This window comes from Spermophilus citellus (genome assembly GCF_964194105.1).
Source record: "Spermophilus citellus genome assembly, chromosome: 3".
Classification (NCBI taxonomy): Eukaryota; Metazoa; Chordata; class Mammalia; order Rodentia; family Sciuridae; genus Spermophilus; species Spermophilus citellus.
In genome coordinates this window covers 12,041,205-12,058,320 of record NC_138184.1, presented here as the reverse complement: position 1 = coordinate 12,058,320, position 17,116 = coordinate 12,041,205, and the positions used below count along the sequence as shown (strand labels likewise).

General features: G+C 51.2%; 1 protein-coding gene across 1 annotated transcript; it reads right to left on the bottom strand.

Annotated features, from left to right (window-relative positions):
• Window positions 1-4,221: 4,221 nt before the first annotated feature.
• On the bottom strand, window positions 4,222-15,039 carry CLEC17A (C-type lectin domain containing 17A). The gene is made up of 12 exons (XM_081287411.1): window positions 14,956-15,039; window positions 14,738-14,812; window positions 13,727-13,759; window positions 13,598-13,648; window positions 13,477-13,518; window positions 13,188-13,229; window positions 12,610-12,753; window positions 12,462-12,524; window positions 11,316-11,411; window positions 10,961-11,112; window positions 8,562-8,671; window positions 4,222-4,896 (listed from the first exon to the last, which is right to left on the bottom strand). Exons 1-12 carry the CDS (start codon window positions 14,996-14,998, stop codon window positions 4,764-4,766), a joined length of 984 nt encoding a protein of 327 aa, XP_081143537.1. The 5' UTR covers window positions 14,999-15,039; the 3' UTR covers window positions 4,222-4,763.
• Window positions 15,040-17,116: the final 2,077 nt, after the last annotated feature.

The window sequence follows — 17,116 nt, the reverse complement described above, 5'->3', positions numbered from 1 at the left end:
GCTTTCAATAAACGTGTGTTGATTGTACTTCTCTGTGTTGCGGTGTGTTCAGTCAATGCCTGGCCCTGGGTACCCAAATCAGGGTGGTTGCCATCACCTCCTTGACTTTTTGCAAATGGGGAGACCCCTCTCAAGGCCTTTCCTCTGGTTCTTACTCTCACTCATCCTAAACTTGCTCTTTAAACTTATGAAGCCCTTTAAACTATCAACTTCTCCCAAAGCGTCTCATAAACAAGCAGCTTCTTCCTGACTTCACCTCTTTTTTTATCCTGCAGAGGTGATAAAGGTAGTGATGGAAGTCCCTCCACTTCCTGACCCCAGACACCCCTTACCACACACCCCATTCGCCTCTCCTGCATCAACACTCACACTCAGCAAAGGAGGCCCTTCCCGCTCCAGACTGGCCCCTCCTCCACGCTGTGGTCTCCCCTGCCCCCTCCTGCCTCTTTGGAGACCCTCCTCCAAAGATTGCAGCCCCCTTGTCCTGAGTCTCACTTCTTCCCCACCCCGGGGCCTGGTGGTGTTGAGATATGCTAAAGAGAGGTCAGTCGGCTTTCTCTGTAAAGGGCAAGATCAATATTCTAGGCTTTTCAGGACACAGGTTTACACGTAGGTGCACACATAGCTTATGGTGTTCGGTCCTCCCTCGGTATCTGCAGGGGGTGACCCCAGTACACCCCATGGACGCCAAAATCTGCAGAGGCCCAAATTCCTTGTGTCAAATGGCATTGTGTTTGCATAGAACCCATGACTTTAAACCATCTCTAGATTATTTATGACACCTAATACAAAACAAATTCTGTGGAAGGAGTTCTTAAGCTGGGTTGTTAAGGGAATAATGATAAGATTTAAAAGTCTTCGTGTTCGTGTGGCTGTCACTTTTTTTCTGAATGGTGTTGATCAGCAGTTGGTCGGATCCAAGGACGCAGAACTGGTGGTTATGGAGGGCTGCGTGTGAAGAGACGGGTGTACGCAGCCCTTCAGAAACTGACAAACTACTCCTAGCTCATTGAGGAAAAAAAAAAAAAAAACAGGCTACAGGAAGTTCTGGGCTGTGTGTTAAACAAAGAGAAATGAGAGATTCTGGGAAATGGCCAGCCAGCTGGAACTCTTGATCCTCCTGCCTCAGCCTCCTGGGTCACTGGGAGTACAGATGTGTGCCACTGCACCCAGCTGTATGTGGACTTAAAAGTTGCTGGAATAATAGATTTTACTTCTTCTCACCACAAAAATAATAATAATAAACATCTGAGGTAATGCACCTGTATTTAGATCCATGCAGCCATCCCACAACATATACATATTTCAAAACATCTATTGTACATGATAAATACATACATTTTTACTTTCTTTATTTAATATATACAATTTACATCAATTTAAAATAAATAAGTTAATAGTTTCTAAATATATATGAGATCTGGGACCCAAAATTATTTTGTACCTCCAATAAACTCTTAAGAAAAGGTAAAAAAGACTATAAGAAGACTTCAGTCCAGTGCCCACAAGTTCTAGACAACTAAATTCGAAATCCAGCTTCTACCAACGTGCGTCACTTTCACACCGAGGAGAGGTTGACACACTGGTCAGTGGAGCCGCCGCCCATCAAGTGGTAGTTGATCTGGAGGTGCTGGCAGGGAACAGCCACACGCATGGCGGGAGGAAGGAGGCAGGGAAACCAAGGAGCCTGGTAGGACCCGGGGTACAAGGCGTGGTTTTGAGCAAACTACAGCTGCCATAAACTGGAGCTTACTCCCTCCAGGGACCTCCAGGGCCTATCTAGAGCTCACTCTTTGGAGGTGATTCTCCTGAGAGGTGAGGGAGCCTGGGTAGGTATACACCAAGTCCAGGCTTTGGTTGAAAGCTGTTCCTGGGAGCATTTTTTCACCCTGAAAATTCCTCCCGGCCACATGGACTGTCAGGGGACTCTCATGGCAGATGCTGGCTACTAGAAGTCACTGAAAAAGTGAGGATCAAGGAGATCCACAGGGCACGACCTCATTCCCTAAGCACGCGACTCCATTCCTGAGCTGGGAGCAGCAGTGCAGGCCTGTAATCCCAGCGGCTCAGGAGGCTGAGGCAGGAGGATGGCGAGTTCAAAGCCAGCCTCAGCAATGGCAAGGTGCTAAGCAACTCAGTGAGACCCTGTCTCTAAATAAAATACAAAATAGGGCTGGGGGTGTGGCTCAGTGGTCGAGTGCCCCTGAGTTCAGTCCCTGGTACCCCCCACCACCAAAAAAAAAAAAAAAAGATTCCATTCCTGGACTGAGGATGTAGCTCAGGGGTAGAGCACCTGCCTAGCATGTGAGAGACCCTGGTTTCCATTCACACACACACACACACACACAATTCCATTCCTGACCCACCACTTACCAGATAAGAGACGTTCTAAGAACTTCAGCAGAAGTTCATGGACTACCTAAATGCAGGTGGAGTTCCTAAGCATTTTTTCTTCCCTGTCATTGATAATTCCTGTTGCTCAGACTGAAAATCTAGGAGTCATTCTTTCCTCTTTCTCTCACCCTCCACCCCCGACATCTAATCCATCAGCACATCCTAAAGGCTCTCTCTTCAAAATCGATCCAGAGTTCTCCAGACCGTCACAGGTGGCTCCCCGGTCCTCATCGTCAATGTAACAACCCCAGAAAAGCCACAAAGACAACCATCACCTCACCCAGAATTCAACCCCTAGTCTCCTCTCCCGTCCCAGGGTGTCAGTTTCCAACCACATCACACTGTTCAGTTTCCCAAAATAACCAGCTGAGATCGGAGCTCCAAGGTCACGGTCCTCGAGGATAATTCAAGTTCACAGGCAATCCCTTTGAAAGCAGCAGACGCTGCCGTTAGGTAAAATCCCGACTGTGCCATTTACCCACCGAAGGGCCGTGGGTGAGCCACAAGACTCCTCTGGGCTCAGTTTTCCCCACTACCACGTAGGGTCGCTGATTATCCTGACCTCACAGTCACGGTGAGGCTTAAAACGGATGACTAATACATGCTTGATAAACTATGCTATTATTATTTTTAATTCACCCAATCTTTGCTCCTCTGGACCCAAAATGGTAAAAGGAAACCTCTCTTCCATTTGTCTTCAACTAGAGAGTTATGAGAGTTGTGGAAGGGCCAGCACCCCCGTGGGCCCCCACACCCCCGAGCCACTCAAGAGATGTGACCACAGCCCCCTGCTTCTTCTTTTCTTAACACAATATTTTGGAGGAAACTCAAGTTTCCTCTTCTGAGATACGGGAACTTCCCCTGACCCCCAGGTAAACAGTCACTGGGACCCAGGGTCCCCTGGGAGAAGGGCTGAGAACAGGACACCCGCCCACTCTGCAGGCTGTGGACTGTGTGGGGAGCTGGTGGGAGGGTGACAGGTAGAGACCAGAACAGAGGGACAGGAAGTGAAACGGACCCCACCTCCCCCACTTCCCTGCTCTCCTCAAAGCCACCTCTCTGCTCTCAACCCAAACAGGAAGGACTTTGCTACTAGGTAAGGGCACTCGGCGACCAAGAATTTCATCCATTCCATTACAATTCATGGGTTGTCCAAAAGGACCACCGTGTTGAGTTCCTTGTGCTCAGAAGGGGACAGTGCCAGACCTCAGAGTGGTGTGTTTGGGATGTCAGAATGACCAAAGGGTACTTCTGGTACTTGATGGGTGATTTACTTTCCCAAAAGATACATAGGTTGAAATCCTAAATCCTAGTTCCTCAGAATGTGATCATATTTGGAGGTTAAACAGGTAACTAAAAAGGTAATCGAGGTAAAACGAGGTTCTTAAGTGGACCTTAGGGCAATATGACTGGTGTCCTTCTAAGAAGAGGAGATTGGGACATAGACACCCATGGAAGGGAGACCCATCAAAGACACAGGGAGAAGACAATTATCTTCAAGACAAGAAGAGAAACCAACTTAACTGACACCCTTGATCTTGGCCTTCAGCCTGCAGAACTGTAAGAAAATAAATTTCTGTTTTTTAAGCTGCCCAGCCTCTGGTATTTGGTTATTGCAGCCCTGTGAACCCAACACCATGGCCCAGGACTACACAGTGAAGTCACGTTTTGAGAAGCACTAACTTTGCCAGAGTGAATACCCCAGGAAAGTCCACCCAGATGTGAGTGAACTCCTACACCACCAAAGACCTTTGCAACCCACAAACAGCCCCGGGCAGAGGTAGACAGACAGTGCCATCACTGTACTGTGGGTCTGACCAGGTCACGGAGTGGCCCAGCTATACTGTGTGGAGGTGGTCTCGTCTTTCTAGAAGTTCTATGGGCCAGGTCTTGTCAGAGATCTGATTCTGTCACGTAGCTTGTGCAAAATGACACCCAAGACGTTGAGAAAGTGAACGGTCAAGGCTCACCGTGCCTCACAGCTTCCCAGAAGCGGGTCTGCATCAGCCAGGCGGTCAAGGAGCCCGAGCCAGCTCATCCTGGTTCAGAGGAGCCAGGGTGTTTTATCCTGGGCTCAACGTCATGCTCTGAGCCTCCCAGGTTCAATGTCAGACTCAGCATCGCTTCTGAAGATCAGGAAATGGATGAACGTCCTCCACCTCTCAGAAATGGGAGGGCACCTACCACCAAGTCCCCAGCATCCCTCCGGCTCACCCCTCTGCTTGAACCGGAAGGGCTGGCCTGCACCCCAGCTGTCAATCATGTCTTCAGCATACCCCTGGAGACACAGAGCCTTCTGTGGACCGGCAGGGAATTCTCACCCCCAGCAGGGAGGTGCTGGGCCACCACCTCTAGCTTCAGCCCCGGGTTCAACAGGAGCATTTCCGCTCACAAATCCAATAAGTAGTTTTGGCACAAGAGAGATCGTTCCAGGTGCCGCCGTTGTTCATGCTGGCGCAGTCCTCCTCGTAGATGTTGTTGGGCTCCTGTGGGGCCCAGAAACTGGAGGGAAGAAACAGTGGGCAGAGAGAGGCATGAGCCAAGGGACCCCAGGGGATTTGCGGGTGCTGAGACTATGCTGCGTGGCTCTGCAGTGCCAAACGCACGCCCCCGGGCAGCGGTCACAACCCACAGGACGGCCAGTCACGGGGACACACGCCTGGGATCCCAGAAACTCAGGAGGCTGAGCAGGGAGGAGCACAAGTTCAAGTCCAGGCTGGGAAATGTAGCAAGACCTTGTCTCAAAAAAAAAAAAAAAAGAAAAGAAAAAGAAAAAAAAGGTGGGGAAGGGGAGGAAAGGGAAGCTACTAGGCGCCGAGACTGATAGAATCATGTGACACGCAGGTGTGACGATACTGAAGCCCTCTGTGATGAATCATCAAAGTGCACCAATAAATATTTTAAAAAATAAAAAAAAATGAATAAATCAAAAGAGGGGGTAGAGCTCCATGGTAGGATGTCCCTGGGTTCAATCCCCAGGACCCACAAGACAGAAAAGCTATTGACTTTAAAGAAAGGAACGTGGTGGGAGAGGAAAGGCCATCGTGGTCCGAGGGTCCTTCCATCTGAATGCTCCTTGCCTTCCAGAAGACGCCACATCATCCCTCCCCCCAGCTCACCTGTCCTACCCAGCCCCGCTGGTCACGGGCAGCCTCTCCCACCTCCACCGCCCACCCCGGGCCTCCTGAACCAGCCTCCTCTGCCTCCTCCACTTCCCAGGACCCCTCCCTCTGCACACCCCAGTCGGATCCTCCCCACCTTGCAGGAATTGAGCTATTTGGGGTCACACTCTTAAAGCCGGGTCTGACCCAGGGACTCGGGTGCATGGGGTACGTGAAGGGAGGTTCTACAGAAAGCAGAAGGAGCGGGAGCCGGCGGTGGACCAGGAAGGAGGAGCTGAGCCAGGCTGTGAGCTCCGCTGCTCACGGCTTCCTCCTGACCTGGAGCTCGGGATGCCCCCTAGGGTCACCCCACGGAAGCCATCTCTTAGGATGTCATTGGCCCTGGGCTGATCCCCGTGGGAGTAGGGGTAACCTCTTAGATGAGCAGCCTCCCATTCAGCTGAGGACACATTTCCAGAAACATCATGACTGTGAGCCGTTGGCAGCCAGTGCCTCCCGCTGGGGAATGCAGGCACACCAGGACCTGAGCTGTCCCCACAGTGCCAGGCCACGCCACTTCATTTCTTTGAGAGCCGCGCCTCCTATCAAGAATCTCTAGCTAAGAGCAGATTATGCTTAGTGAAGCTAGCCAATCCCTAAAAAACAAATACCAAATGTCTTCTTTGATATAATGAGAGCAACTATGAACAGAGTAGGGAGGAAGAGCAGGAAGAAAAGATTAACTTTAAACAGAGACATGAGATGGGAGGGAAAGGGAGAGAAAAGGGAAATTGCATGGAAATGAAGGGAGACCCTCATTGCTATACAAAATTACATATAAGAGGTTGTGAGGGGAATGGGAAAATAAACAAGGAGAGAAATGAATTACAGTAGATGGGGTAGAGAGAGAAGATGTGAGGGAAGGGGAGGGGGATAGTAGGGGATAGGAAAGGTAGCAGAATACAACAATTACGAATAGGGCATTATGTAAAATTGTGGATGTGTATCTGACGTGATTCTGCAATCTGCATTTGGGGTAAAATTGGGAGTTCATAACCCACTTCAATCTAATGTATGAAATATGATATGTCAAGAGCTTTGTAATGTTGTGAACAACCAATTTAAAAAAAATAAAGCAAAAAAAAATTTGAAAAAAAAAAAGAATCTCTAGCTAAAAAAAAATCCTGCTCATCATTTTTTTTTTTTTTTTGAGAGAGTGAGAGACAGTGAGAGACAGGGAGAGAGAGAGAGAATTTTAATATTTCTTTTTTAGTATTTGGCGGACACAACATCTTTGTTTTGTATGTGGTGCTGAGGATCGAACCCGGGCCGCACGCATGCCAGACGAGCGCGCTACCGCTTGAGCCACATCCCCAGCCCCCTGCTCATCATTTTGACAACTCCAAATCTTCCTCTCAAACCTGTGGCCAGTCTTTTTATTTTCCCAGCCATTAACCTAGAGGCTTGATATAGTTGCAAAGTTGTGCTAAAAGGTTGAGATGTTGCAATGGAGGAAACCTCAAAGGCACATGTTACGACTTGTCTGAAATGTCCCCCAGAGTCTCACACAGTCAGAGGTGATGTGACCGGGTCACAGGGGTCTGATGGCATTGGCGGATCAATAACTTGAGGGGGTTATTGGGAGGTGGTGGAAACGGTAGGAGGCTGCACCTAGCTGGAGGACGTAGGTCCCTGAAGCAGATCCTGAGAGGACTTGGCTTGTCCCTGGCCCCGCCTGCCCCCTCCCTCCTTCCTGGCCACCGTGAGCTGACCCCTTTCCTCTGCCGTGGTCTCAGCCCCAGAGCAATGGAGCCGGCAGACAGGGACCTAACCCTCTGCAACTGAACCAAAATAAATCCTGTCTTTTCCAAGTTCTTCCCAGGCGTTTGTCACAGCAACAAAAAGCTAACCCAGTTCAGGGACCAGAAGCTCTGTCGTCATTAAAAAAAAAAAAAAAAAAAAAAATCACCCTTGTAGACCAGCCTGGAATTCTAGAGAACTGGGGTCCCAGACCACAAGGACAACACCACGCAGGGAAGAGGGGCTTCCCAGAGGGGGCACCAAAAAGATGACCAGGATCCTACATACCCCTCCATTCAGGGTCCCCAGGTCCCTCTGTGCCAGGCAGTAACCTTCAGTTAGGTGCTGTGGAGACCCTCGGGGGCTTAATGACAATTTATCAACCCGAAGAGAAATTTTTCTGTATTTAAAATCAGGATCCCTGTACCAGGAAGAGCCAAAGGCTTCAACCATAAAAATATAAAATAGAATAATAAAGTCCTATCATTTTTAGCAACATGGATGGAACTGGAGGATATCATGCTAAGTGCAATAAGCCAGGCACAGACAGAGTACAGCACGTCCACGTCCCTTATGGGGAAACTAAAAAGTCAATTCTAAGAGAATTGGGAAGGGGGGACTTGGGAAGGGGGACGGGGAGGGAGGGACGGAGAAGGGGTGGTCACTGGTACAGGGGGGTAGCTGGATAGAAGGAATGATTTCTAATGTTTTCTACCACGAGGGACTAACTGTGCTTGACAATAATTAATTGTATATTTCAAAATAGCTAGTACAGCCGGGCGCGGTGGTGCACACCTGTCATCCCAGAGGCTTGGGAGGCTGAGGCAGGAGGACCACGAGTTCAAAGCCAGCCTCAGCAACCTACGGAGGCACTAAGCAAATCAGTCTCCAAATAAAATTCAAAATAGGGCTGGGGATGGGGCTCAGTGGTCGAGCGCCCCTGAGTTCAATCCCCAGTGCCAAAAAAAAAAAAAAACCCACAAAGAAACAATGAGTATTTGAGGTGACAGATTTGCCAGCTATCCTGATCTGATCCTCACACGTTATATATGGTGTTGAAATATAACACTGTGCCCCATAAACATGTATGATTACATAACAATGTAACTAAATATATTGTATCAATTAAAAATAAAAGTATATTTTTTGAAATTTTAAAAAAGAACCAGGACCTAACACCCTCAGCCATGCTCCCCACCTTCTCCTCTCCCCATGCTCAGGGCCCACAGAAGAGACAGACAGACCCCAGGAGCCTCGGACACTTACCTTAATGTGACAGGGGACCCATCCAGCCACCTCCAGTCCCCTTCTCGGTTCTTGTCATTCAGCCCCAACCAGTACACCCGTGGAGAGCCGTGCGCCTTGGCCACGAAATTCTGCAAATACAAACTGCATTCAGCCATCAGTTCTCCTAATGGCCTCGGGGTGAGAGCCCCCCAAGTCCTCTCCCACTCATCTGTGGCTTCAGAAGGCTGCCCCTGGTCCCCACGGCAGGCAGAGGGGGATCAACACCCTCCTGCTTCAGCACGTGGCGTGAGGGTGACCACACAGCTCCTCCGGCAGGGGGCCACTCCGCTACGGTTTGTGTGGTTTTTCTCCCTAAGATCCAGGAGCCGGGTCTGACGGGACATGGCTAAGTCATTGGAGGCATCTGCTGGTCCTGGGGAATGGTTTAGCTCCCAAGAGAATGAGTTGTTGTAAAAAGAGCCAGACTGGCCCCTCTCAGGTCTCCGGAGGCATCTTGTCGTATGATCCCTCCCTCTCATGCTCCGCAAGTTGTGATGCCGTCAGAGGGGCCATCACCAGAGCCAGCCCCGGGATGTTCTGGACTTTCAAACCTCTAAAACTTGGAGACAAATAAAACTCTTTCCTTTATAAAATACCCAGCTTCCCGTATTTTGTTACAGCAACTGAAAATGGATTAATGCACATCTTGTTCCTCATTTTCTCCATTTGTAAAATGGGATGATAACAGGAGCTACCTCCTCGTAGGATAGGATTTGCACGAGGATAAAATAGGTTAATGTTCTTAAAGTGCAAACACAGTGACTGGCACCTAACAACGACCGTGACATCTTAGCATTTAATATTACAACATTTGAATAACGTCTTTTAGCAATAGGAAACGATAAGAGGTTTTTCCCCTGGTGTTTTTCCACCCACTCCTAATCTGCATCTAGGCAGAGAAGTTCATGAAGAAAAAAAATGAAGGAGGAAGAGAAGCAGGGGAAGGAGCCTCCTGGTGCTGGTATATCTGGGCTTTGGGAAGAAAAGGAAGGGTTTATGTTGAAGACAGAAGATTGGGAAGAACTATAGTTAAAAGCAACTCCTCTCCAGAAAAACTAATTTATGGTGAAGGAAATCATGTCAGTGGTTGCAGATGGTGGAAGGATTAACTAGATGAGGGATAAGAGAGGACTTTTCAGGGTGGTAGAACGTTATGAGTCTTGTTTTGATTGGCAGTGACGTTGGTCAAAACACAGGCTTCAAATATGTGCATCTTACTGTATGCAAATCACACTCCCACCTCGAGTCTCCAATATGCAGGGAGGGGAGGTGGCAGTGGCAAGAAGTTTTGAATATGCAGACAAGGTCTGGAGAGAGGAGCCCTCCACCTCATCCCCAAGGACCCCCGGGAGGTGGCAAAAAAAAAATTGGGGGACTCTAAAGAGCAAAAGGTACCTGGACAGTATTTCCTAGTAAAAGCTCCAGGGATGTTTCAAGAAACCAGAGGTCAGGGGTGGTGGTGCACACCTGTAATCCCATGACTCGGGAAGCCGAGGCAGGAGGATGGCACATTAGAGGCCAACCTCAGTAACTTAGCAAGACCCTGTCTCAAAACTTAGAATTTAAAAAGGTCTGGGGATGTAGCTCAGTGGTAGAGCACCGCTGGGTTCAATCCAGTATCATGCAAAAACATAATGCTCTGATGTTTATGATCAAGGTCATGGACTTTGAAGACAGCTACCTGAGCCCAAATCCCAGCTCTGAAAGTAGTTTTGAGTGACCAAAAGTGAGTTGCTTAGACGTACTATGCTTCAGTGTCTTCAACTGTGAAGTGCATAAATCGTAATTTTACCTAATTGTAGTAGTATCAGGGCTCCGAGTGGGTGGAAAAATACCATTAAAGTTGTTTACAAATATTCCAACTTTCCTTCTGGATACTCACAGGTGAGACCTTCTTTCCCTATCACCTCCAAGGGTAGGAGTGCTCATGTGACTTGCTTTGTGAGCATAAGTGAAAACTCGGAGATGATTTGCCTCCTGCGTGATCACTGCTGAGCTATGGAGACTCTCTGTTACTGCAGCAAAACCTAACCTCTCCTGGCTGATACACGGATCTGTAGAGTTGTGAAGACTACATATGCTAATACACGCAAGACGTAAGGTGTTTGGAAGACAGACACTATCTTAGAGTCATTCAGTTTCCATGGAAGAGATAAAACTGAGATTTGCAGAGGTTGAATAAACACCATCAGCACTTGATCTCAAATAAAACACATCTTCTTCCCTTTCACATGATAGTGTCTCAGCAAGAGCCTGCTATTAAGTTTAAATAACTCAAAAGGAATTACAAGTTCTCTCTATCCTGGTAAGAAAAGGAGGGGTGAATCCTGGAAGCAATATGCAGAGTGGTTCTCAAGGGTTCGGCAGGGACAACTCACGTGCTCAGCAAAGGAATTGATGATGACCAAGTGAGAGTAATTCTCCTGGCAGAACTTCCTGGCTTCGTCCCATGACTTGGTGCTGGGAGAGAAGTAGTAACACCTGCCCTCAAAGGGGAGCCAGCCCTCAGGGCAGGTGATCCTGGTACAGTCTGGGGACAAGAGAGATGCTGTCAGAAGGCTTCAGAGTCTGTGTACCTAGTATGCCACGGACAGTTGTTCAGGCTGTGCCCTTCTCAACTCCAGTAAGCACCGTTCTCATAAAACTTCACTAAAAATCATTTCCATGAAGTCCTGCAACCTGCTGCTCCGGCCATGTCCCTCATCTCTGGGTGGTTCCCCAAACCCCACTCACCTAACAAACTCCGAAGTTCCACCAGGGACTGGTTGGTGTCTGCTCTGACACGGTCAATGTCCTTCTTCAGTCCAGCCAGCCCCGCCATGCCAGTCACTGTCAGGAGAGATCAAGGGTTGGGAACCCAGAATCACACCCTCCTGCCCACCCACTACCCCCCACTGACTGCTCCTCACTGCATCCCGGGTCTCCTGGGAAATGGCAGAATTCAAAACCCACGTTCTCGTGGTCCAGGGGTCCTAGAGTGGCTTAGAGGGGGATCCACCCCTGGGGACTTGAGGCTAAAGGGAGAGGTGGGCTTCCTGGAGACGCATTGGACATGAGGATGGGATTGGGATAGGGGATGGAGACGGGGCTAAGGAAGAGGGTGATTTGGCACTGCCAGGGGAGGAGGGAAAACAGGCAGGCAAGGGCGTCCCCCTTCCTTTAGACTCTTCTGTGATGTCCAAAACTCTGTATTCACTGGTAATGTCTGACTCATGACCCCCGTACCTGCGCTGTCCAAGGGAAAGTCAAAGTGAACCAAGCCACGTGTTTTTTTTTTTAGTTGTAGATGGACACGGTATCTGTATTTTATTTATTTTTATGTGGTGCTGAGCATCGAACCCAGTGCCTCATGCGTGTGAGGCGAGCGCTCTGCCACTGAATGACAGCCCCAGCCCAAGCCATGTTTTTAAGTCAAAAAGAAACCGGTAAAATTAACTTGGATACTGTTTTCACTCGTCCCTCTGTATCTACACTACATTATCATTTCAATCTGCAACCAGCATTTTCAAAGTATTGGTGGGATAGGTTCCATTCTATGTAGGAACAAGTCTTTGAAGTCAGTGTGTGAGTTACGGTGACAACACACACCCCATTTCAGGCCAGTCACATTTTAAGTGCTCAACAGCCACCTGTAGCTTGTGGCTGCCAAATGCCATAATGGAAGTCTGGACACACACACACACACACACACACACACACACACACGCACGCACGCTCGCACACGCCCTCCACAGGGAAAAGCACGTGACAAGGGTCATGTCTGATGTGCTCTCCATGCTGCCCTCCGGCACCCAGCACAGCGACTGGCAAAGGGAGACAGGGTTGGTGTTGGGGTTGGGTGTGGGGATGATGCGGAGCTGAGCCTGGGGAGGCACTCACCGTTCACCTGCCAGGCCATCTGCTGAGAGGTCAACATCCCCAGCCTCTCCACCACCTCCTGGTCTGTGAGGAAGAGTCCAGCCTGACCCCAGGTCCTCCTGGGCCCCGCCCCCAGCCTCTCCCCACGGCCCATCCCGGCTCTACTCACACTTCATCAGGGTCACAATCAGACTGAGGCAGCTCAGGATCAGGGACGTCACCAGCAGCAGCAGACACAGGTACACCTTTAGCCTCTCCTCCTGGTGACACCCAGGACTCTTGGACTTCGGATAGAGCCAGGGCACTGGAGTGGCTGGGGGGCGGGGGCGGGGGGGTGGATGGGGACAGAGAGTCTCATCCTGATGCTTCAGAGTGAGAGGAAGGGACCCTGAGCCTTTCTCCAGGAGCACGGGACGGAGGTGTGTCGCCCTGTCCACAGGACAGTCCAGAGACAGTCGCCAGACAGGGTCGGGGAATGAGCCTCCAGCAGCTCCTGCCCACGCCCCTCCCACTCAAGGTGGCCTGCGGACCCCTGGGACATAGAACAGGTCCGTGTCTCCTCCAAGTCCAAAGGGACTTGCTGAAGAGTCCCCTGCAGATGTCCTGGGTCCCCGGGGGCCCTGGTCTGGACTCCCCAGGAGGAGCAGAGAGGTTTCTCTGTCCCAGGGCCTCACCCTGGACCTGACTCAGATACACTGTCCGCCCCGAGAGGGGAAGAAGGGAGCCGCCCGCGGGAGGGGGACTCACTGGTTAGGGACGACAGGACAGGAGGAGGCTCCCGATCAACGCCTGGGAGAAAGGAGGAGAGAGGTCTATGCAGAAGTTGCCGGAAGATTCTGTCTTCCGAGATCAACAACCACAGTCAGGACGGAGGGGTTGGGAGGAAAGCCCCTGGGCTTCCCCCTCAGGATTCCTTTCTTCCCACATTTTTTATTGTGCATGCGGTTGTGCAAATGGCGGGATCCGCTGTCGTGTCGCAGGTGCACAGGTAGGACACGTGATCTGGCCGACACCCCCCAGCCCCCCCACTGCTCACCCAGCTGATGAGACTTGCGGGGCACAGGCGGGAGGTCCAGGGCTGGAAGGACCAGAAAGACAAGGGTCATTCCCAGGAGAGTCTCCACCCGGGAGCAGGAAGACCCCGCCCGCGGCCTCACCTGTCATCCTCGGGGGCTTGCTAGGGAGAGGAGGGGTCTCCGGTTTCTTTCCTGGGGAAGGAGGAAGGTTGCTCAGGCCAAGGCAGGGCAAAGCCACAGGGGGGCCTCTGGACCCTCAGCCCCACTCACCTGCCCTGGGAGGCCGCGGGGGAGCCATGGAATCTGAAGAAGAGAAGGTCAGAGTCAAGGTCGGGCTAAGGGGAGGGGACAGGGTCACAGTGCAGAGACCGACCATCGGAACCGCCAGGGAACTCCTCGTCTGAAAACTGAGAAGTCCGTGTCCTGGAAACCCCTCGGTCCTGGTGAGCCAGGACAGCTGGTTGGTGGCTGAAGTGAGGACGGAGTGACGTGGGGTTGGACCTGGCTCTAGGATTGGACGAGGGCGAAGCTGGGGTGATGGTGGCGAAGGGTGTGGGAGCAGCGTGGTCACTCAGCACAGGGTCAGGGTACCGCAGAGTCCTTGCCGGGTTTGGGAACAGGTTGAAGGTCACGTTGCGGTTGGGCGGGGATGAGGGGATGTTGCATTTGGGAGTGGAGTCGCAGAGATGAGGAGGGGCCATGTTGGAGGGAGGGGTGGCCCTGGTCTTGGAGGAGGGGTTGAGGACCGTGGGGGCACCGCGCTGGCGTCAGAGACGAGACCGTCCCACGGTACAACCCAGCCCACCTCCTGCCTCACACGGAGCCACTCACCTCCCTAGACCTCAGAAACGGGGGATAGAGAGGCCCATTTTGCATAGGACGGCCACTGCCCAAGGACACCTGGGTGGCACTACCAACCCCAGAAACCTCTCACGGCCTCCAGTTCCCTGGAGGGACTTCACTCAGGGACACCTCCCAAGCTCCCACGTTTCTGTCCACTCATCAGCCCCTCCGGGCTGGTCACCCACCACACCCAGGTGCCCTCGTCGACTCCACCCCCTGCCATGGGGCAGATCCCCCCGGTCCCCTGGGATTTCTCCGATGCTTCGTCCCTTCCTTCTCGGTGGAGCTGGTGCCCAGAGCTCCAGGGCACAGTCCCAGTGCGCCTGCCATCGTGGCACCTGGCTGGGGTGGGTCAACCCGAGAATGACCGGGTGGCTACAGTGTCCAGCGACTGCCCCCTGGGGCCCTGCTCCCTCATTCCTGAGAGAGCCGTCTCACCTGGCTTGGGAGGAAGGTCCTTGTAGGGTGGCGCCATGTTTTCGTAATCGTCACCATCACCATCAGACTCCTCCACTGTGGTCCCTCCCAGAGAGAAGGCGAGTCAGAGTCCAGCCACCCCCCCCCTCCTCCCTCGGGTCCTGGTCTCTGGCTCCAGACGGCCCCAGGGTGGGGATGCGGGGTCCCCACCCCCAGCCCACGCCTGGCGAGGGCCCTACCTGGTGGGTAGTGGCGCCCCGTGTTAGTGTACAGGGTGCTCATGGCTGCAGAGGACACCAGGAGAGGAACGCCTGGTGCCCAGCAGCGCCTGTCCCCTATGCCTTCTGCTCAGGCGCCCGGGGCCCCTCTCAGTTCCCTTTCTTTAGAAGTCAAATGCATGCAAATCCGTCTTGAGAAGAGCCCCTGCGACCCCGCCCTAAGCTGCTCTCTCTCCCCAGTTCAGATCTCCCCAGGACGGTGACCATGGCCCCACAGCTGGGCGCAGACAGAGCGCCAAGGCCAGGTGGAAAAGTGGCCAATCTCCTCCCTCCTTGGACCTCTGACCTAAACAGGAGGGGCAATAAGCCAGTCAGGGGACACCGGGATGAGCCAGAAAAGGCTTGTTACACTTTATTCTCAATAGTGACGGCGGCGTCACTCCATAGTGACCTGGAGGTGGTGACGTTTGCAGCCAGACGTGGAAATGACGGGGGCCAAGTGCTCCCACATCCCATAACGAAGTGCTAGGACCCCGCACCAGTGATCTACAGCTGTGTCCTAAGTCACCCAAAACTTAGTGACTTCAGGCAACCCTATGCATGTGTCATCTCAGTTTTTGTGACTTGGGGATCCAGCTCAGCTCAGCTGGGTGGCTCTGACTCGTCTTTTGCAGGATGCAGTCTAAACGTTGCCCAGATGCCCGTGTTCCTTAGGTGCTGAGAGGTGGGATCAGCCGAGGTGCCCCCTCCCCGGCAGATGGATGCACAAAGACAAGACGGAAGGCTGCGTCCCTCAGCCAGCCAGCCGTGGAGAAGAAAGGGACTCAGACAATTGCAGAAAAATGCGTGGACCTGAAAGGTCTCCCTGCAGGAGGAACAAGCCAGACACAGAAGGAGGAGCATCTCTCCCTCTCTCTCAAAGGCAGAAGCTAAAAAAGTCAACCTGAAAGTGGCCCAGTGATTTCTAGAGACGGGGAAGGTGTGGGGCGAGGGGAGGGTGGAAAGGAGGCGGGGTGTGCTCAGCGGGTGCTGGGTGCAGGCGCGGAAATACCAGGCGGAACCTCAGCCCTATACACGATTCATACGTCTTAATAAATTTTTTTCAAAAAATTTGAATCTAAAAATAAATGAACAGGGCTGGGGATGTGGCTCAAGCGGTAGCGCGCTCGCCTGGCATGCGTGCGGCCCGGGTTCGATCCTCAGCACCACATACCAACAAAGATGTTGTGTCTGCCGAGAACTAAAAAAAAAATATTAAAAATTCTCTCTCTCTCTCTCTCTCTCTCTCTCTCTCTCTCTCTCTCTCTCTCCTCTCTCACTCTCTCTTTAAAAAAATAAAAATAAAAATAAATGAACAGATACTTTGAAAGGGGCCTCTAAGATAAAGCCTTAGTTGGGATCCCTGGGAAAAAGGCATGATGTGACATTCCATAAAACTTTCTTATAATGTTCAATGAATTTGTGGTATATATTCTATAGTCCATAACTAGCACTAGTTCCTTTTTTTTTTTTTTTTTCCTGTGCTGGGAATGGAGCAGGGCCTTGTGCATGCTAAGCAAGCACACTACCACTGAGCTGCAGCCTCAGCCCCAATAAAGAGAACTTTAAATAAGACTTTTAATTAAAAATAAAAGATGTCTCCTGGAGCAGCCTTTACCTGAAAGCCTGACAGGCAGTACTGGAGATTTGCCTCTAGGACCGTGCACCCACCTGGCTCTGGACAGGAGACCTCCATTCTTCCCACGAGTCTCTCCAAAGGGATGACTGGGTGTCTCCACAGCAGGGTGGAGGCTCAGGTGGAAGCCACATGCCTAGCCTCACAAGTCACACACTGTGTCTAGTCTGCGCTCAGTTCACCATGTGGACCAGATCTGGGTCATTGTGGGATGAGACTACACAAGGGCACAAATGCCAGGATGTAGGGGTCACTGGGTCATCTTGAAGCCCGCTACCACAATCATACAAGCTGAATCTGCAAAACCTGTAAGTTGTGTGTGAGTCCCGATGCACAGCCTGGACAGGACGGCAACAGAAAGGATTTTAGTTTCTTTTTCTTGTTTTTGTTTTGCAGTACTGGGGATTGAACCCAAGCACACTCTACCCTTGAGCTACATCCCCAGGTTTTGTTTTGTTTTTTGTTTTTTGGGTTGTTTTTTTTTTTTTTTTTTTTTTTTTTTTTTTT

Bases quoted from the DNA above. Each gene is read 5' to 3' on its own strand.
- CLEC17A (XM_081287411.1), bottom strand. From the start codon at position 14,998: ATGAGCACCCTGTACACTAACACGGGGCGCCACTACCCACCAG. The intron at 12,754-13,187 runs GTGAGTCCCCCT...CCCGCCCCCCAG, and splicing joins TGTCCTGTCGTCCCTAACCA to CCACTCCAGTGCCCTGGCTC. The intron at 11,113-11,315 runs GTGAGTGGGGTT...TCTTGTCCCCAG, and splicing joins GGAACTTCGGAGTTTGTTAG to ACTGTACCAGGATCACCTGC.